Source organism: Artemia sp. Qi Xiang Cuo, chromosome 21 (genome assembly GCF_049724085.1).
Source record: "Artemia sp. Qi Xiang Cuo chromosome 21, ASM4972408v1, whole genome shotgun sequence".
NCBI classification, from domain to species: domain Eukaryota; kingdom Metazoa; phylum Arthropoda; class Branchiopoda; order Anostraca; family Artemiidae; genus Artemia; species Artemia sp. Qi Xiang Cuo.
In genome coordinates this window covers 26,729,767-26,751,535 of record NC_142814.1, presented here as the reverse complement: position 1 = coordinate 26,751,535, position 21,769 = coordinate 26,729,767, and the positions used below count along the sequence as shown (strand labels likewise).

General features: G+C 35.8%; 2 protein-coding genes and 1 pseudogene across 2 annotated transcripts in view; 1 reads left to right on the top strand and 2 right to left on the bottom strand.

The window, feature by feature from the left end:
- Positions 1-4,139, bottom strand: part of Chd1 (chromodomain-helicase-DNA-binding protein 1) — an 82,073-nt gene extending 77,934 nt beyond the window's left edge. The window contains exon 1 of the mRNA XM_089107179.1: positions 3,946-4,139. Within this exon, the coding sequence (XP_088963305.1) occupies positions 3,946-3,954 (9 nt within the window). The 5' untranslated portion in view covers positions 3,955-4,139. The remainder of the gene's footprint in view (positions 1-3,945) is intronic.
- Positions 4,140-4,527: 388 nt separating this feature from the next.
- The window catches only part of mRpS11 (mitochondrial ribosomal protein S11), a 59,666-nt gene continuing 42,424 nt past the window's right edge, over positions 4,528-21,769 (bottom strand). Inside the window, exon 5 of the mRNA XM_089106572.1 lies at positions 4,528-4,703. Coding sequence (XP_088962698.1) covers positions 4,593-4,703 — 111 coding nt within the window. The 3' untranslated portion in view covers positions 4,528-4,592. The remainder of the gene's footprint in view (positions 4,704-21,769) is intronic.
- Positions 13,163-18,181, top strand: LOC148939389 (uncharacterized; annotated as a pseudogene).

The window sequence follows — 21,769 nt, the reverse complement described above, 5'->3', positions numbered from 1 at the left end:
AATACAATTTGCAATGGTAGCGATTAACATGTTTGGCGAGAGCATTGAGTGTCATGTTTAACATTTACCTAGAAAATTAATATACATTACCCTCAATTCGCCCTTAAAATGGGAGTATTCATTATGATAAAAAAGAGTAACATTAGTTGATTCCTCACTTAATAGTCTATTCAAATATGATATTTTCTACTCTGGCAATGTACCCTTCCCCCCTTTTGGTCCTAGATATAGCCCTAGGCTGTTCACAAAACTACAATAAAATACCACTGATTGAATTCTTAATTGATAATATACAGCATATTTCCATTAGTCTATTCAGAATTTAATGTTTCTTTCCATTTTTATTCACATTTTTAAGAATTCCCTGTCAAACAAACTCACAACTTGTTTCAGGGAAGGTCAAGTCTCCAACATTCTTGGTCTGGTTATTCTTAGTAACCCTGACCTTCTTATTAAGAATGTAATAACCCCATATGTTGGTAATAGCAACCATGTAGTAATTACTTCGGAATTATGTCTGCCTACCAAACAACTCTTTTTTAAGCAACAAAAATATATAAAAACTACAAACTAGTCTCTGAAAAAGCTTATTACTGATGATATTGACGAGAGCTGGTCAAATGTGAAAACGGAAATTCCATATGTTGAAAAGTCTTGCACCAAAGTTTTTCAGGCAAAACCAGCAAAAAGTTTACCTTTTTTTTTAACTAAAGTAAGCAAGCTAATCAACAGAAAACACCAAGCATAGAATCACTATAGAAAAAATAGGACCACAGAAAATGATCAAGTCTTCAATTTTTCCCATAATCAAACAACCAACCAAATAAAGGAGTTGAAGAGAAGGTTTGAGGAAAAATTTGCTGAGGAAGTTAAGGATAACCCTAAATCTTTATGACATTATGCCACTCAAAAATGTAGCACCTGATGCACAGTCCCAGATATCCTGCACATTAGTTAATAAGTTGCTGATTCTGAGCTGAAATTTTCAACCAATACTACTCGCAACATGGCTTTTGTTCAGGAAGATCTGTTGACACCAATCTCCTTGAATTGTATGATCACATCACCAAGTTACTTGATATTGGAGTACCTGCTGACATGATTCTGCTTGACATATTCTAAAGCTTTTGACAGTGTGTCACAAGCAACTTGCAATTAAATTATGTGCAGTCAAGCTTGAAGAGAAATCTCTGTTCTGGATCCTTGATTTTCTTTATTTCTGATCTCAATGTGAGCAGTTATTTGATGACTCTGGTAATTGTATTATTTCTTCCTCTACACATATTCTGAGTGGAGTTCCTCAGGGAAGTGTTTCGGGTCCTACACTATTTAATATCTTGGTAATTTCCCATTATATGGGCCTATCTAAAGAGTCAAGCTTGGTTAATGCTAATAAAATAGGATGAATATATAATAGTTTATAAACAAATTTGGGCTATATATTTGCACATTAGGGGGGGGGGGGGAAAAGCATTTCATATATTAAATATGTAACCTAACCTAGGTACCTTTTCTCCCCCTAAACCCCAAAAACAACAGTTTAAATATCATAACACATTGAAAACCACACCAAGCATTGCATTACTGTATAGTGGTGTCTTGAATTAACCCCTCATAAACGGTTTTTTTTTGTGACTGGTTTCCTTGTAAAGGCCCATATAATGGGAAAGTACCAATATCTTCATCAATGATGCTCCTTTCATTATAAGCAGTAAATCAACTCTTTATGCAGACGACCTGAAGCTTCTTGGATTAGCTTTGTCCTATGAAGACCATACCCTGCTACAAAATAATCTTCAAATTATTGGTCAAAGGGCTGAGGCCTGGCATCTTGAATTCAATGTTGCCAAGTGCCATTTCATTTGCTTTGGTAAACAGAATCCTTGCCACTCTTATTTTTTCTTAGGCCACCCACTCTCCTCTGTAAATAATGACCAGGATCTTGGTGTCACTATTGACAATGAACTAAAGTTCAGCGCTCATGCTAAGAGGTCTACTGCTGGGGCTAGTTCAACCATGGGACTGATTAAGTCTACTGTTTCCACTTGTTTGCCTAAAGTCATCAGTCTTCTATATAAGGGACTTGTGCATCCTAAGCTTGAAGTTGGAATGTCTCTTGCCTCCCCTTATTTTAAAAAAGACATAAAAATTCTTGAAGACATGCCACCAAAGTGATATCTGGCATGTGCGTGCTTTCTAACCCTTTAAGACTATCAAAGCTGAATCTCTTTACAGTTGTTTACAGGAGAAATAGAGGGGATGCCATTTTAGCCTACAAGTTATTGAGGGTTAATACTCTCCCAGCATTATTCCCTATTGTTGGTACCAACACAAGAACTACGGTCATCACCTGAAACTTGTCAAGCAGTCTACAATATCTTGAACCTGCACTCAATTCTCTTCATAATGCATTGTCAACAGTTGGAACAAAATATCTAATGAAACAGTTACTACTGAATCTGTTGATGTTTTCAAACAAAGGTTAGAAGCTGAGTGGTCCTCCAGATAGTGTAAGCTCAATGGGGATGCTACTGAACATGGTACAACCCCTGGTCACTAATGAATTTTGTATACAACTTGTCATCATTCTGCAGATCTACAAGGAGAAATCCTTAGATTGCTCCTAGCTGCAATTTAAAGTAATCACTTCATTTAACTGACTTATTTGCAGTGAGATAATATTGTTGACAGGTTAAGTAAACTAACACCTGCTTACAAGAACAATGAAAAGTCATTAGCCTATTGTGCAAAATATAGCCCAAACTATATGTTACCCATGTGTTTTTCTTTTTCTTGATTTCATCACAGTTGATTCAATTTATGGGAATATGGCTGAAACAAGAGGATCACTCTCCTTTTGATTGAATGACGTGGCAAAAAACATAGGGAGCATAATAGGACTGTATATTTGCATATTAGGGGATAGGGGACAAAGATCAGTGGAACTAAAGTCAAAATATGCAAAATGCAATTAGGCCTGTTCAGCATATTATGAAGTAACAATTGTTTTCTTAGCATGTTTCCTTCTCAATAGCCCCCAATCTAGGCTTCAAATGAGACATCAAACAATGAAAAACTATATTATAAGGGCTAACCTAGGTCTGATACTATTGGGGAGGGTGGTACTGTCAGAGCTGAAAATACCCTATCTGGTAAGTGTCAATTGGGAAATTGAATGGTAAACTGCCACCCTTTTTTATTAGTGTTTCTTTTAGAAGAGCTTTACTCCCAGACAGTTGCCAGGCTACCTTTTCTTTATTAGGGTGGATCCTTCAGACAAGTTTTAGTTCTCTTATGTTACCAAAAGATATTAGTCTAGGCCTTAAATAATCATAGAGCTCCAGTATTCATTAGTTAAGTACAATTTACTGTCAACTAATAGGTGCATAGTAAGTGAAAGGAAAATATTGCATTAATTGGATAGCAAAGCTTGCTTAAAAGCCTATATTGCTCAATTACATTTCATAAAAACTTGACTACTAATATAATGGCCTGATTAAATTACCCTAAAATTGTTCAAAATACAGAAAACTGAAAGGGGAAAAGTCACTAAATTAACAAACAAATAAGCCAAATTTCTTAAGGAAGCTTTAGGCTAAGTTTTTGAAAATGGGTCGCACTTAAAAGTGGGTATTTAAGGGTTGTAATGAAAGAGCACAGTCTTAAAAATACATTAATGAAAGAAAATGCGTGGCACAAGCAAGCATTTGCTAGAAAATGCAATATTTAATGATTGTAGACACATGGTCCCTTTCTTGGACCCCTAAAATGACTTAAAACAGAGTCACAATTCCTCTTCACCAGGAAAGAAATACTATGATTTAAGCCCTAATTAAAGGTTAAATTTATTAAAAAGCTTGAGATCTATGCCTGAGCAAGCATTTGGTTAATCAACAAACATAAACTAACATCAAAGTCCTATAAAAGAACTTAGAAATTTCTTACCTTTTCCATGGTTTTTATAGGAAGCAATACCAATCAAATCCTGCTTATATACTTAATTTAGATTATAATAAGCTTATTTTTACACTTTTCAATCACTTTAAACCACTATTGCATCACAAGAATGCTTTTATTGTCACTTTTCAGGTGATCTAAAAATTTCCAATATGGCGTCGTTTTCACAATTGCCATGTCTCAGCATGGAGAATTTCGGCTGCCTTGATGTACAAGAATAAACGAGATTTTTAGCATCTTATGTAAATTAAAAATTAAATATGTGCTAAAATAGAAAAGAAACAATTTAGTTCACTAAATTCGCCACATTATTTTAAAAAAAATGTTAGTAAGAAAAACTGGGCTATTTGTTGCTTTTAATTGCAAAGAGACTTATTTTCAAGATGGCCGCTTTAATATTGGATAATTTCTTAAATTTGAGAGGTCTGACTTCTGATAATGAGTAACAGGATATGCCAAAAATAGAGAAACATGAGGGATTTGAGTAGCTTTAAAAATAAAAGATCTGTAGCATTTTTTCTCGTTTTTTTTTGTCTATTTAACTGGAGAAAAACTATTCTTAAATAGAACTTAAGAGCTAAAAAATTATATATTTGGACATCGAATATGTAACAAAAGTTTAAAATAGACTTCTATTAAAGTCTTCGCCTTTTCTTCGGCCTTGGGTTATTAGTCCAGTTTATCCAAGTGTCATCTGTAACTGATACGATATTTAGGCCACCCATGGTAAGGCCTTTAACAGAAGACTGAAAAGGAAAGTAAAACATATGAAGTAAACTCGTATCAAAAATTACAAACCATGTTTAGTCTGACACAACAAACTGGAAAAAGACAATCAGCTTAAAAAAAAAGAAATGCTTTGCTGCAGCCAAAAGAAAATTTAAGCATTCATCTTAAAAGAACAAAAAAAAAAACAAAAAAAAAACACTGATACATATACTACCAACCACCACTAGATAGCTTGATCTTAGCTTTTTTAACATGTTAGGAAAACGACTGTAATTTAAAAGACATTTTTTGGGGCTAGTGTCACAGAATATCTGCGTGACATCAGCTCCGATTTTGGTATTGCAACTTCCTTGAAATAAAGTTGCCTTAAGTTTATATATACACACAGCAAAAACACTTTGATAGACAATATTCGCGAATTGCATCAATGAGAATTTTAATCGCTGTAATGTTCACACATGACTTCCATGACTGTTGCTGTTGCATAAAAACAATCCTAACGGCAATTTATTTGGAGTTTGATCTAAAATAGAAAGAAGATGCCGGAACAATTGCCTAGCTGCCCGATTAAAACTGATCTTTAATCAACACAATAGATTTATTGGCATAGCAATAAAATTACCAAAATCGAAAACTACGATATTCAAAGCCGGCGAATAGATTACCAAGACTAGAAAACATTTACCATGTGTAAATATCTACGTAAACCTTGAGTCAAAAAGTGTCATTCGCTTTTGAATTTTTATTATTTTTTTAAGAGAGAAATCAACTTCTCATGTATTTTTTCTACGTTAGCAATAACGTATTTTCGGACTTGATTCAGTACTTCAAACACTTTCCATTATGCGGGGGGGGGCATAGAATGTCTGAAACTGAGTTTTAACGGTTCATCAACAGTTAGATCTCTCTATCCCCCCTCACCCCCTCTAGGGATACCCTTGAATCCCTCCTCTCATTAAAAAGAAAAGAGAAAAATTTTCAAGTTAGGCTCAAGGTGTGTAGAGCATACAACACCTACAACAGTATAAGTGCAATTCAACCGAACGTTTACAGGGTGAAAGCGCAATGGATTTAAAACCTCGGTCTAAGAACGAAAAAAAATATACGTCCTTAAACAAAACACAAAGGGCAATTGAAAAGCTCAACAACAAACAATTTTGCGATTACCATTGCAAAAGTCTAAGATCAGAAGCTTAGAAAGACTTTTACCACAAATTGGAGGTATAATTTATTACTCCACGAAGATAACCCAAGAATCTAGAACCAGGAACATCATTGGAGCTAGGGATTCTCTTAGCTACTAGCGGAACAACATAGAATTAGGAACGTCATCAGAAGGGGAACTTTTACAAAAAAAGGAGGAATCCTTCGGAAAGGGTAGAAGAAAAAAAAACACAATAAAAACGAGTTTTCTGGCCAGAGCCAAGTCCCTCACTAATATGACGTTTTTGCAGAATTACACTCATTTGGTTGAAAAGCTCAAAATGCTGAATTCGAGACCATAGTTGCGCAAATGGAAAAAACGAGCCCCTCAAATCAGACGTCAGAAAAATTTACGGGGAGAATTTCAAGAAAAACACTTAAATTCAGACATTTGAGCCTAATAAGATTTTTTTGAAGCGTCAGATATCCTTCTCTTCAAAAATCCTCTAGTCATCCACCATAGGATTCTGAAAGGGTACTCGCGCACGCTGGCAAGAATTCTTCAGTATTCTTAAGGATAGAGATCGATAGGCTGTACCAATGTTTTGTTACGACGCAAATATGCAAAAAAAAATTCGATTGTTTACCTTTGACGTGCCGTTCCGTTCTTGCCAATACCAAGGACCGGTTCGGTCCTCTAAGAGTTTCATGTCAAATGAAAAATACACAAAGTGGAAAATTCAGGTTTTGATGGAATACCGAGGGCTTCTTGACTTCCAAGCCATGTGCAAAGTTCCATTGGGGAGCGAGACAAACGGTTGGCGTCAGCAAAAGATGCAGACCAAAAAAGTGCCTATCAAGTGAGGAGTGTCTTGAGAGATATAGCCCAGGATTATTTTTGACAGGGGCAGTGACATACTACGCAGATCTTACGTAGAGGGCCAGATCCAAGTATAGATGATTTACCCTTTAGGCATGTTCAAACAACGCGAGCAATATAAACAAATGAGTAATGTACGCTCATTACATAAAAAAGTTCCCAAGCGTTCAGTGCTTATTCTTCCTCCTATATTTAGGAGTCGTGGACAGGAAGCAGTTTAGGAGATATTACCATATACAGATTATTATCCTTCGAGAGGGTATTAATAGTACACCAACTAAAACTAATTCTACTTGAATTATAGCGACGCGAAAGATACGCCAAGAACATAGCCTACTACATATAGAGCAGGGATGGCACTCGCAGTTCGCATGCGGGCCCGTATTTTCAATTTCTATGGTTTCACTGTCAAAGAAATACTGCGATTTTTTTATTAACTACTATCACATGTTTCGTATATGGTATGTACCGAATTTAGTTCAGGCGGATTGCTGTATTCAAAGTGAAATTGATTTGTACATGTGGCATGTATCATAATGCATCAAATTTTGTTCTCGTAAATGTTTTTCCTATAGAGCGAACTTTCATGGGTGAATCTTATGCCATATATTTACTTTAAGTTACTCCTTTTCTTGTATTATTGATAAGTTTAAATCGCTTATGTGTTTTGTAAAACACATGTGTTGGGGATTTGGATTAAAAAATTGGTGTATTTCATCTTTTAGATCCCAGATTTACTCAAGTGTCTTGGAGTTAGATAGCCAACGGACCACGGTGTAACAAGGAAGCTCGGAATATTTGCTCTCTATTTCCCTTAGGAAAATAGAAAATTGTCACCGATTTAATCCATGCGGTCTTACAAAATTTATTACTTATTTCGGTACTTACATGTTATCCCGACAACAATCAGGGATTTTGCTGCTAAAAATCGGTTTCACTGATATAAACTACGCTGAAGCTATATTTTTATTAAATATTTAATATATAGACCTGGTATTTTGGTTGGGTTAGGTATTTAATATAATGCGTTCTGGGCGGGACCCCCCTCTATAATTATTTTTTAGTTTTTATAATTTTGTTACTAAAGTAGTATACTTTCATCATATTATAGGATATTTCATTAGGATTAACCTAACTTCATTTCTTTAGTGTTGTCAGGATAACGCATAAGTACCCTTTTTTTCAAACACGACAAAGAAAAATCCATCTTTATAACCTGAGTTAAAAAAAAATTTGATGGATAGTGCTACGCGTATGATGAAAGTTTGGTTCTTCGCTAATTGCTGTTTGCTCTGTCCATACATCTAAGAAGCACCATCAATCGCCACGGAAGAAAAATTTGCCATATTTTTACTGATGTGCGAGAACCCAATCAAAAACCTTCTGTCTGATTGTGGTATTATCCATTGGAACCAACCCTGACAATTATTCCAACACATTGTATTCAAGTATGTATATCACAAGTCGACGATTTCCCTTTAATTTGATCATTTGTATTTTCGGCCATATTTGCAATCCTTTGTACGATGATATTGCAGGATAAGGAAATTGATTGGAACGGCTTCATGTTTGCAGGACATAATAGGGCTGTTTTTTTACTCATAAATGTGCTAAGATCTTACATCTTTTGTCAGAAAACTCTTAAAAGTGAAATCTTTGAACTAAGATCTTGCATCTTTTGTCGTTTTATGCAAACGTCTTTCATCCTTCTGCTCTGATCAGCGGTCTGAAGACAATGATTAGTATATCATTGTTCTATATGGCAGAACAGTGGCGGTCTTCACACTTTTTGCTAACATCAGTGCGCTGTAGGATCTTAGAACTAAGATGAGTTAAAAAAAACGATAATCTTTGCAGAAAGATGTAAAATCTTAGATGTAAGATCTTAGTGCTAAAAAACGGGCCTAATATTTTGGTAGTTTCAAGTAGGCATGTTTTGATGAAATCGCCTTCTGTAAAAGGTTTCAAACATTTTGTAATCAACCCCAGTATGTAGCTTACTTCAACGGTTGCTTTGTTTGTTTGTTTGTTGAAAACAGTAGAAAATTAGCATATGAGCAAATATTTTCGCTTTTGAATGACTTTAAGCCCCCACTAAGATCACGAATTATACCCCAATTACCTCGGGTCCGTTTAAAAATAAAACATTAAGTCAAATAGTATTCTTCCAGAAATACAAAATTGTAACACTGAAAAGAAGCATCGGGCCAGAAGCAGTAAATTAGAAGCATGGGATTAACGCGTTTGCTATAACATAAGTATTTTGTATTTATGTCTGCATTGTTCTCTGAGCTTTGTCAACTAGATTTTCTACGAATATTAAAAACTTTTTTGTGGCCCTCTTCAACTTCGCACTTTTTATTTTGGCACCAGCAACGCATTGAGTTTGGTGCCTATGACATAAAGGGAGGATATGGGAGAGATTTCTCTGATGGTTACCTCGAATTGAGTACAACAAAACAGCTAAGCCAGTGGTCTTTGAGGCAAAAAAATATTTTCACCTTTGAATTTCTTGAAGTTATTTTGCAATGTTGGGTTTATTTTAAACGATCCATTGGAATTGGGCACATACACAGGAAGGCACATCCCCACCCTATCTAACTAATTTTACTACTACCATTATAATGTGTACATGAATGGCCTGTGCGTAGCAGTTTTTTCAAAACTAGTCCCCCTCCCTTGCATGAATTCATGTAGAAGCGCGGAACCGAAACACAGAAAAGGTTCCCGAAACAACGTTTTACCTTACTTCATTTACTTATTTAAGTACCCGAGTTGACGATACCGATGAAATAAAGATGTGGTACATTAAATAATTGCCCTATCTCGCCCATTATGATTTTTTTTTTTTTTTTTTTTTTTTTTTTTTTTTTTTTTCGTTTAACTATTTAAAACTGATTGGGCGGTTTTACCATAACTTGGGAGTTTTGATGAAAGCTCCAAATAGACGACAAAAAAGTAAAAGCTGGCTCCTATTTTCCCGGATATCTTAGAAAAACCATTGAACTTCTCCGGTTTTGTGCCGGAGATGAAGATGTTCAGATTCAAAGCGAGTTGCACCATTAGGAAGTGTGAATTTCATTTTGTTCGATTAAACGGATCAAAATTTTCTTTTTGAAGTTCAGGTAAAGGCAGCCTCTAAAAATTTCCAAACATGACTGCTAGGAAAACAGTACCAATCAGCTTAATGAAAATATCATTCAAACAATTTGACAGATTTGGGAGTTCCCTGCGGTGCTCCAAGTTTTGATTGAAAACCTTGCCAACACAGGGGACGTATAATTTATGCTGTAGGTAAATTGAATAAACAACGCTTCGCTTAACAATTAGTAAAATAGTATATTTTTCTTTATTTTAAATTACCCTCTCGTACTGTTGACACATTCAGGGGGCTCCCTTCTCAATTTTTAACCAAATCTTAAGACAGTATCATTTGAGTAATTTGACAGCTTTGGGAGTTCCCCATGGTGCTGACAAAAAATCGCTAATGGGCTTTTTCTTTTAAACGGTCAGTCAACGCTTAGACCCGTTGGCCTTAGGGGAAACACAAGAGATAAATGTGATACTTGCCAAAAAATAAGTTTTTTTTTACTATTTTGTCAAAATTTGGCCTTAAAACTTTGTGGGGGACAAGTAGGGATGTCGCTAATCAAGATTTTGCCCCGGGCGCTGGAGAGGCCAAAATTGCTGCTGGCAATACCGGACCCGGAGATCGAACCTGGCTTATCTACTTAGGGAACTAGAGTCCCTCGTTTTTACGATTTCGTCCTTGTTCCTAAACTGGCCCGCTCTTAAATGATTAGACACGGATATTTAAAACCCCTGATTAATAGAATTGGTATGCCTAAAAACTTTTTGAACTGAGTTTTAGCTTCTTGTCCATTGACTTGGAGGACAATCTAATCCCTGCTGGTACTTTCGTGTTTATAGCTGTAGTCGTAATCAATACTTAACCCCCCCCCCCTTTTTTTTTTTACTGCAAACCATTTTAATAAACTTGAATAAGTGTTTTGTTGAATTTCAACGTATATTCTTAAAGGGTTTTTAAAAATGGACAGAGTTAAAATTTTCTCTTGATTATTAGACTTAGTATGTCTAAAAGCCCTTTTATCCTGGATTTTAGCTTCTTGACCTCGTTTTAGGGAAATATGCACTTTTTTTTTTAATTAACATCCTGCTGTCAAAAGAGCTGGTATTGGCCAAGAACCAATTTATTTAATACCACAATTGATAATCATATTCTTTTTCATTTTTAATTTATATTCGGTTCACAACATCGTTTTCCATCACAAAGCAACGATACATTAGATCTTTATTTCTAACGTTAATTTAGTCAAGACAATGTCCTTTGAGTTAGGGCAAATCTTTATGCATGGTTTGTGTGATTTCTGGTGTTGGAAGAATAACGTTTTTTCTTAACCAGCTTTGCTTTGAAAATATTGACAAACTTGAACGATCTCGAAAAGTCAAGTCTGTCGGCATTATTAACATTTTCCCTCTAATACTACTACTGAATTAAATTGGTGATATTTTTGCTGTTTTTTTTTCTTCTAAAATGCTATTTTCCAAAAGATCTGATAGCTTTTGTTGTGCCTTTTCTGTTTCACATAAATGATATCTTTATGCTACATTAAACCAGGCACATACGCAAGGTAAGACCATTTGGCCCTTTTTTATGAACATGTTTCTATATTTTGCTGTTGACTATTTGTGGCTTTCAGGTATTTCCCAGATCCCTCCCCCCTCCTTCTAAGACATTAGGCACTCTGAAATAAATCACTAGTTTCTCTACTTTTATCCGATCTTGCATGATTGTCACGTCGTTGATTTTTAGACAAGTAATTTAATCTCCCTTTGACGACCGAAAAGCCTCTTTGACAATTCTCCACCAGCTCTTAACAGGAGCATTTTGAAGATTGGTAGGGAATTGCTTCCTTTACTGAACCCGAGATTGCCGAATCCCGTGAACTGCGTCATTACGTGCTTTTATGAAATCAAGTATGTCCTTTTTGATCTTTGAGGGTAGCCATAGCCATCACTTTTGTACCTTTTGTTTTACTCAGATAGCCTTTTTTGAGTGGTCGTTGAACCAAGGTTTGTCCTCGCTGGACACTATGACCGCTTTCATGGGAAATAGCTCGCGGCAGAGTCGACTGTGGTCTGAATAGTATTTTTGTGTAGCTTTCTCGGGATCTTCAAGAAGGAAGGCTCTCCGTTTCTGAGAAGCAAGTCTTTTTTATGCCATCCAGAGAAAGATAGTGCATGTGTGACCCCTCCCAATCAGTATTTTTGCTACCGACCTATACGCTATAATGGATGGTTATATTTAGAAAATTTTCTTCATTTTTTTGTTTACTATTGTTTTCAGGAAACGGGTTATGTCAAAAAACCAAATTCAAACAGGTGAATCCTGAAAACTAAAATAAAAACCTTGATAGGTTTTATATACTCGCTTAAGAAAAAATAAGAAATAATTATGGAGATAATCATGGAAAGCTCAATTCCCAGCGAATGTGCCCCGTGATGCTTCTTCAGATTTTAATTCTTCTTTTCTTTGAAAAAAAAAACAACAAAAAACAGAGGATTAAAAAATTTCCGTCGGCAAAGTTTTGCATTTCCTTTTCACGTAGGGTGTCCGGCTAATTCCCCTCTCAAAATTCTCGCACCCCACCCCCTTCACGGATAATTCTCCCTTCAGGAAATTACCCCCCCCCCCCGATAAAATTCTCCCCAAATGTAAAATTGAGCAGCCAAAGGGAAAGTAACACAAATAAAAAGAAAGAAGAAAGAAAGGATTCTGGGATATTCTACCTATATTCCAAAATGCAGGCAGAATGTTTAGAATATCGTATAAGATTTATTTTTACAATTTTGTTTCCTTTGACTTCATCTTTTTTTTCGTGTTTTTGGGGGCTAGGGGTTGAGTAATTATAGCAGACAAAGATAAAGGTTAAAGAAAATAGTTAGCGTGCTTATTTGAAATGGAGAGCCTTTCTGTCTTAAATTTTCTTAGTTCTGACTCGGAGTTTGACTATTTTACTGAAATTAAAAAAGAAGAAGAAAATTTGCCCTTTAAGGCTAATCATCTTTATTAGTGGCTAATGCTATTTTCCCTATGCTAGAAAATTGGGAATAACTGCTGCGATTTAAGTGATTTTGCGCTGATTTTTTTTTTTGACGACTCCTGAGTTAGAAAGTAAAATAATGTTGGTTTTACTTTTTCTATATATTTGTTATCTTTTTTCGAAAAAAAGAAACCAAGTTATTTTAGTTTATTGAATAACAATTTAGTAAATGGGAAATGAACGTAGATATTTTTGCAGTTGATTATACTGGTATATAAAAAAAAAATGTTGGATACAGAATTTTCTTTTTTTTTTTTTTTTTTTTTGGTGCAAAAATTTTTTTTATTTTTAATTATTTTATTTATATAAGGCATGAAATCTGCTCCAAAGGCTAGCATTTTGGACAGTATGCAGATTTTATAATCTACAATGATTACAGAAAGTGTCTGATGTCTATCACAAACTAAATTAAATACAAAAGCAAAAAAATACAAATAAAAAAATGTTCGATTTTTACTTTATTTTCCCAGTTTCCCGCTTGGTAGCGTTATTTCGTCAGCCAATAGGAAGAAAGCCCGCAATTTTGATTGGACTCTGTTCTGTATATCATTATGACTTTCGGATAGAAACTGTCAAAAAGACCTTTGAGCCATGAGGAAGAAAAATATAAACAGAAGGTGGCTGAATTTAAAATACCGGTAAGTAAATATTACATATACTATGTTCATTCCATCCAGTCCAGAAGCTTTTAAAATTGCTTCCGACGGGTTCTGGGTTTACATCCCCTTCAATCTAAAATTTATGGAAAAAAAACTTTTTTATATGTACAATGGTTAGGAGACAAATTCACATTAGGCTTCCCAGGCACGTACAATGTAATTTTATGGAGGAGGATGCAGAAAAATCTTAGCAGCTCTACACAAACAATAAAAATTTCTGTTTCAGGTGAAAGGTTGTTTTATGATTTGGAGGAAGATTAACTACTTGCCTCCAGGATATCCAATAGAGGAAGCAAACTTGCTTGAACATTTTTTAGCTTTGTTTTTTGGGCGAGGAGGGGGAGTAGGGGGCCTTTCTAGCGCCTGGTTTCCAGCTATCAGACTTGTGAAGCTATGAAGAAGACATCCCAGGGCCTTGACACTGGAGTTCTAGCATATAATGATATGCAATAAGCTTTACTTCGGCTTTTTTTTTATAGTAGTTTCTTAAGGGAACAAACAAAATCTATCCCTGAGCTATTCCTGAGATTTGTAAAGTTATGTCTATCCTTATGAGCTGTATAAAACAGAGCACTTCCAATGGATCATATGAAAATAAAAAATGTAATGAAAGTGGAGAAAGCATAAAATATGAACTCAGGAGGTGTGAAGTGGGAGACCTTGGATAAAATTGCCGAGGATCTGGAAGATGCAGCTAGACGGCATGATAATAAAATGTTGTATTGACATGTTAATAAATTAAGAGGGAGTAGTCACTCCAGATTTGTCCCAGTGTGGTCCAATCCCCCTTTCTAAGACTATAATGAGAGAAAGTTTGAGATGGCTAGGGCACGTTCTGCGGATGAGAGATGACAGACTGCTGAAGATTTTTTCTTTTCGGCCAACCACCTAGGGCTAAACGGAAAGCAGGTCGTCTGTAGTTGGAGTGGAATGATGTCATAAAGAAAGATTCAAGGGAAATGGGAACTTCCAAGGGGGGTGTAAAAAGGGGGTTTTGAATAAAATAAGATGGATTGGGAGCGTGTGTAGCTGTGTTGGCCTCAGGTGACTTAGTGCTGCGTTGAGTTGTTAGTAGTAGTAGTGTTTCCAATACATCAATAATTACTTCCCTTATGTGTATATATGTTGTGAATGATGGGTTTATCAACCAGCATTACTTTTTATGTTTCATTTTTTATTTTTAGGAAGGAACACCTTGGAGAACAAAAAGATGATTTTTCAACCTCATCTGAAATTACAGAAGAACTTTCAGTAAATCCTAAAATAAACGAAGCACAGAACTTGGGAAGCGGTGAAGGTTCTTCAGGTTGCGATGGGTCAGCAACATTTACCGATATTGACTTATCTGGAATTCCAGATGGAAACTGCATTGTAAATCTAAGACATTTCCTCAGTGAAGTAGCTTCTGTATTCACACACAAGATCAGTTGTAGACTATCATATGATAATTTGATAATAAAACAATTAGAACAGAAAGGCCTGCAAACTGAACTGAAAGTTAAATGTAAAAAGTGTAACTGGGAAAAGAGGATTAAAAATGAACCCGAATGTCCAGTAACAAGTGTAAAAGAATATCTTTCAAGCTTTAGTACAGAAAGTAAACAGGTTACTTTCTCAAAAAAAGACTCAATTTTAAAAAGTTGCTTGAATTTGAAGGCCGTTTGGGGAGCCATGGGGACTGGAGGTGGATATTCTACATTGTGTGAACTCTTCGGAGCGCTTGGAGTGAAGCCAATGTCGCAAATAGTTTATTCCCGTATTGAAAGACAGCTGGGTAGTGCTTGGATGAAGTTTGTCGGAAATTTTGCGAGAAAATGGACGAGAGGCCTTACAATTAGCCATTCATGAAGTTAAGTATAAAAAGGACTCATACTGGACAAAAGTGATATGTGATGGAGGTTGGAATAAGCGTAGCAAAGGGCATGATTACTCAGTCAAAGGATGTGTTACGGTTATCATAGATGCATTTACGAAAAAACTGTTATATATTGGCATAAAAAATATATACTTTTATATGTGTTTTTTTTCTGCAAACTCTAAAGTAAGTCCTAAAGACCATTTCTGCTTTCTGAACTATAACGGAAATTCGAAGAGCATGGAAACAGACATTCTAGTTGAAGGCTTTCGTTCCAGTGAAGAGATGCATGGATTACTGTTTTTAGAGTTTATTGGTGACGGTGATTCAAGTGTTTTTTATAAGCTAAAACAGTGTGTCTCTTACGGTTCAAACATACGGAAAGATGAATGTGCCAATCACGTCACAAAGAACTATACAACGCATCTATATAACTTGTGCAAAAATAAGAAAGGTTTGTGGGCCAAATTTATCCCCAGAGGAATTATCCAGCAATTGACCAAAAATTTAAGGGGTTCGATCAAAATAAATTCCGAAAATAATGGAACAGCGGAAGAATTGAAGAACCTGTTAAAAAGAGGTCCGTACCATGTTTTTGGAAACCCCACAAAATGCGATTCCGGTTGCCCTAAATTCATTAATGACAAAATAGAAAGTCGATGGAATACTCTGCCCATGCACGTGTTTGAGGATGTTATGACAGGGGGTAGAGGTTGTGTGTCGAAAATCAGAGCGGCTCCGAAATGACGCAACTACAAACTTAGCTGAAAGCTACATGTCAGTTGTTGCAAAGTTCATCGGGGGAAAGCAAATAAGCCGGTCTAAGGGAGGTTCATACCAAGCAAGAGTAAATGGAGCCAGCCTTGCTTATAATTCAGGTCCGAAATGGCATCAATTAGCTTGGAAAAATATTTTTAGGTCCAGTCCTTCTTGCTTGACGAAAAAGTATTGCAAAAAAACAGCAGAACATCGCTTAAGATCTAAACGTAATTTGACCAGTTATTATAGTTCTCTTGGAGGAAAACATTTCGCTAAGTTAAAAAACAGAAATAACGACTTTGGCGATCGGGACTATGGACCAAACTGCAATAAGCCAGATATGACTTCTGATGAAATAAGCTCAGCCAGACAAAAATATACTAAGCAACATTTAAAATTGGATAGTGCCAGTATTAGCCGTTTGTTTTATAATACCAAGGGGCAATCAAAAAATGAGAACTGGGTTGAAGAGAGATCTAGGAGAATAACGAGCAGTTATTTTCATTGAATTGCAACTAGAAAAAATAGCACTAGAGTTGCTCCAATTGTTAAGCAAATTCGAAACTTGAGACCTAGATTCTGCTCTGCCCTTATGAAAAGGGTTTGGATTTAGAAGTAGTTGCTCTAGAAGCATATGAAAAGAAATTCAACTTAAATGTCATAAAGGGAGATGAAATAGGACTTAGCCTAGTGTGCATCCACAGCATCAATATCTTGGTGCATCTGTAGATGGATTGCTCTCTGATAGCACACCTATAGAGATAAAAACTGTACATAATATACCAGAATTCAAAACCATTTTTGATGCTGCTCAGTCCAAAATCTAGTCAAAGGATTTTTTATTGAATTATCCAGTGAAGGTCTTCAGTTAAAAAAAAATCATTGGTATTTTTCCCAGATAAAAGGTCAACTAGAGATCCTAGATAGAATGATGTGGCACTTGATAGTTTTTTACTCCATTGATGACAGGGAAACAATTACAGTTCACCTGTCAAAAGAATACTGGGCGAAAGAATTTTCAAAGCTTGTAGCTTTCTGGAATGAATCCTTACTACCTGAAATTTTAGACTCGAGGTTGGTAAGGAATATGGAAATCAGAGAGCCTATGGTCTCAGAGGATATGAACACCAGAGAGCTAAGCTCGTCTCAAGAAACCAAAAGAGGGAAGAAAAGAAGGTCAAGTCTGGTTGACGTGGACAACAAGAAAAATACACAGAAGGGATCGGGAGACAACGAAGAATCCACCAGTCATTCAGCGCATGAAAACAGCGGTTTTGAAGAAAGATTTTGGTCTGATTTGGAATAAATGAATCTTTGTGTTTGATGTATTTTATGTGATGTATTTTGATGTACTTGTATTTTTGATGTGATTATTACGGCTCTTTAATTTTAATTAGTAAGTGTGTAATTTACATTCCCAGCTTGCTGTGATGATCAAAGTCGCGTCCTTTTACCAGGCTTGTCCCATATCCACCGTGCTTGGCATAGTTCCAACACTCTTGGTATAGCTCTCACAGGTCCGCCGTTCTTTGCACACTCCCACCACGCTTGGTAAGCACTGCCCTGGTGTACATGATTTCAGAGAGTGGAAAGCCACTCGATATTCCATCTTTTTCTTTCCCCCATTTTCATCGTCACTTGTCTCATATCTGATGCTGTTGCTACAGTGAAGCAGGAGGTTGATTTACATCATCCTTGACTTTTTGCATGTGTTTCACAATTATTTATTTGTGATGTGATAGGCAGGCTTTTATATCGATTTTCATTGTCACTTGTCTCGTATCCAAGGCTGTTGCTCCAGTGAAGCAGCAGGCTGATTTACATTATCCTGGACATTTTCATGTAACCCTTGGCATAGTTTTTTGTGTCTCGCAATATTTCTTCCAATATCTCCACTGTTACATATCTTTTAGCCACATATTTCTTTGTTCTTCACTTTAATTTTTGATTCGTCCTGATTTCCATTGTAGTGTGTCTTGTAACCGCATTTTTTGTACTTCACTTTTTTTCCCTCGCTGTAAGTCTCGCTGCCGCTTATCTTTTAACCGCATATGTCTTCGTTCTTCAATTTCGTTCATCATTACTTTAGAATTTTTTTTTTCAGTGACCGCATCACTTTCGTTTTTGACTCGTTGTAATTTCTACTGCTGCTTATCTTTTAACCACGCATTTATTTATATTTCAGTTTCGTTTTTTAGTCGTTGTTAATTTAGCTGCCGGTTAAAAATTAAAGCATATTTATTTTTTATTAAATTTAGTTTTCGACTCATAATTGACTTTTTTTCCAGTATTCTAAAGACATATTTTTTTATTCATTTTCTTTATCAATACATCAGATATTTTTTCCAATACCCTTTGCCTTAGCTGCTTGGATTAGTCATGTCACATTTGATGGTTTTTTTAAGGTCGTCCTCTTGATCTTGTCTCATTTGATGCTCTAGTTTGTTCATTTTGAGCAATAGTTAATTTATGTTTATGTCCTTGAGATATTATCAAACTGCTGGAAATATCTTTTGTAAATAGTATCATTACATTTGATATTTAATACTTAGCCATGTTTTTGTTTATTTTTACATGCGCCATAGATAATAAAAATGAAAGAACAGCTCCTGGCGCGGAAATGACGTAATTGTGCTTTTGAAATATGTTCATATATATGACGTTACTCATAAATTCTTTTTTGAAATTAGGGCTCTTAAAAAATTTCTCAAACTTGTGACCCATCTAGATAGTTTTTTTTTTCAGGCAAAATACCCAGGGTGCCAATTTTAAAACAAAAATATGGAGCCATTGTGGGGGGAAAATTTACAAATAAAAAACATGCATAAACAAATAAATAAATGAATATTTATTTTTTTTACTTAATTTCTGATCATTTTTTAAATAATGCCAGAAAATCTGGCTAAATCTACACGGAAAAATCCCCTCCCCACGATAATATCCTATAGACAATTAAATCCCGGTGAAAATTTAACCAGGACAATTACCCTCAACATCTCCGTGGGTAAAATTGAGTCGGTAAAGCGAAAACAAGACATATAAAAATAATTTCGTACATGAATTACGGGAGAGTCCCCCCTGCTAAAATTTCCCCGTTAAAGTTCACCCCCCCCCCCGAACTTCCCTCCACATGGAAAATTCTACCCTTGGAAAGTTATCCCAGCAGAAAATTCTCCCCCCCCCACCCTAAAAATGTATGCATACTTCCCAGTAACAAATACTATACATAAACAATGGGCAAAATTTATAACTCAAAGACCTTTCCCCAGGGGCTGCGGGGGTTATGTTAACTGCAAAGGATATTTATTGGGCCTTTCAACTATGCTGAACAAAATGGCACTCTCAAATATTGAATCGCCGGTTTTAGAAAAAAAGGGGCGTGGGAGGGGTCTAGTTGCTCTCCAATCTTCTTGGTAACTTAAAAAGGGCACTAGAACTTTTAATTTCTGTTCGAATGACCTCTCTCCCGACATTCTAGAATCACTGGGTCCATACGATCACCACTGGGGAAAAAAAAACAACAGGCATCTGTGACCATTCTTCTGGTAAAAAAAATACGAAATTCCACATTTTTTCAGACAAGAGTTTGAAACGGAAAGGCATAATAACATCCAACCGTCAGGACATCCAACGCCATAACATGCACAAAATCCCTCATAACATCGACAAAATAATCCGTCAGAACCACCAACCGTCACAACATCCAAAATTTAAAACTATACTTTTTGGGGGTTTAAGGGGGAAAAGATACCTAGGTTAGGTTGGGTTACGTATTTAATATATGCTATGCTTTACCCCCACCCCCATGATGTACAAATATATAGCCGAAATTTGTTTCTAAACTATTATATACTTATTGCTCTTATATAAACTTACAAATTTTTTGTCATATTGTGACGGTTGGTGGTTCTGAAGGATTTTCTTTTTGGATGTTATGACTTTTGATGCTTATGACGGTTATTCGAAGTGGTAGCACCCTGCTTGAAATCTTTACAGTAGGATCTTCTAATACGCTGAATCTGGTGGTGTGATTTTCAATAGGATTCTTTGACTTTTAGGGGGTATTTTCCCTCTTTTTCGAAAATCAGGCAATTTTTCTCAGGCTTGTAGCCTTTGGTAGGTAACACACAAATTAATAAAACTTTATATTTGTAATCAGCGTAATAAGCCGATTCTTTTGATATCAAACAGTTCGTGGTAACGAACTGTAAGTAAGGAGCGACCCGGCTCAATAGTAACCAAAACTCTAAAAACCGGAATTTTGATGCCCATAGATACATCAATAGAATCAAATTTTTTTGCTGATTTCAAATATATAAGTTTTATTAAGTTTAGTTATATTCATCAAAAGTTACGCGCCTGAGAAAATTTGCCTTATTTTCGAAAAAAGAGGGGAAACACGCACAAAAAGTCATAGAACTTTCATGAAAATAACACCATCGGATTCAGCGTATCAGAAAACCGTGGTGTGGAAGTTTCAATCTCCTATCTGCAAAAATGTAGAATTTTGTATTTTTGTCAGAAGAAAGATCACGGATGAGTGTTTATTTGTTTTTTTTCTTTCTTTTTTTTTATTTCCCCAGGGGTGATCGTATCGATCCAGTAGTCCTAGAATATCGTAAGAGGGCTCATTTAAACGGAAATTAAAAGTTCTAGTGCCCTTTTTAAGTGACCAAAAAAATTGGAGGACAACTTGGCCCCCTCCAACGCTTTTTTTTCCCAAAGTCACCCAGTCAAAATTTTGAGATAGCAATTTTGTTTAGCATAGTCGAAAATCTAATAAATATGTCTTTTAGAATGGCTTAGTCCCCCACAGTTCCTGTGGGAAGGGCTGGAAGTTATGAACTTTACCCAGTGTCAGACAGTTCGTGGTAACGAACTGTAAGTAAGGAGCAACCCGGCTCAATAGTAACCGAAACTCTAAAAAACAGAATTTTGATACCAATAGATGCATCAGAAAAATCAGATTTTTAAGCTGATTTCAAATATATATCAAAAGTTACGCATCTGAGAAAATTTTACTTATTTTAGAAAAAAGGGGGAAACAACACCTAAAAGTCTTGGAACAATTGAAAATTACACAATCCGATTCAGTGTATCAGAGAACTTTACTGTAGAAGTTTCAAGCTCCTATCTGTAAAAATGTGGACTTATGTATTTTTTGCCAGAAGAAAGATCACGGAGGCGTTTTCATTTGTTTTTTTTTCCAGGGGTGGTCGTATCTATCTAGTAGTCCAAGGATATCGTAAGAGTGCTCATTTGAACGGAAACTAAAAGTTCTAGTGCTCTTTTTAAGTGATACAAAAATTGGAGGGCAACTTGGCCCCCTCCCACGCTCTTTTTTTCCCAAAGTGACCCAATCAAGATTAATTTCATATGCAAAAAAAATACAATCTTTAGTTCAGCAGTGGTTATATTTTCTTTTACATATCCTAACCTGCTCATCTAATTTGATCTTCATAGAATCTAACGTGCTTTTACTTTTTTTTCTCCTGCGTTAAACTGGATTAACAAAAAAGAACCCAGTTGTCGAAGACTAATTATGTTTCTGTCAATAGTCTCATACCGGGTTTGCTATCGACGAGATACAAGCAGTGGCATTACCAAGATCTGTAAGACCAGTTTCGAAAATTGAGCGGGAACAATAAAGACAATTACCCTT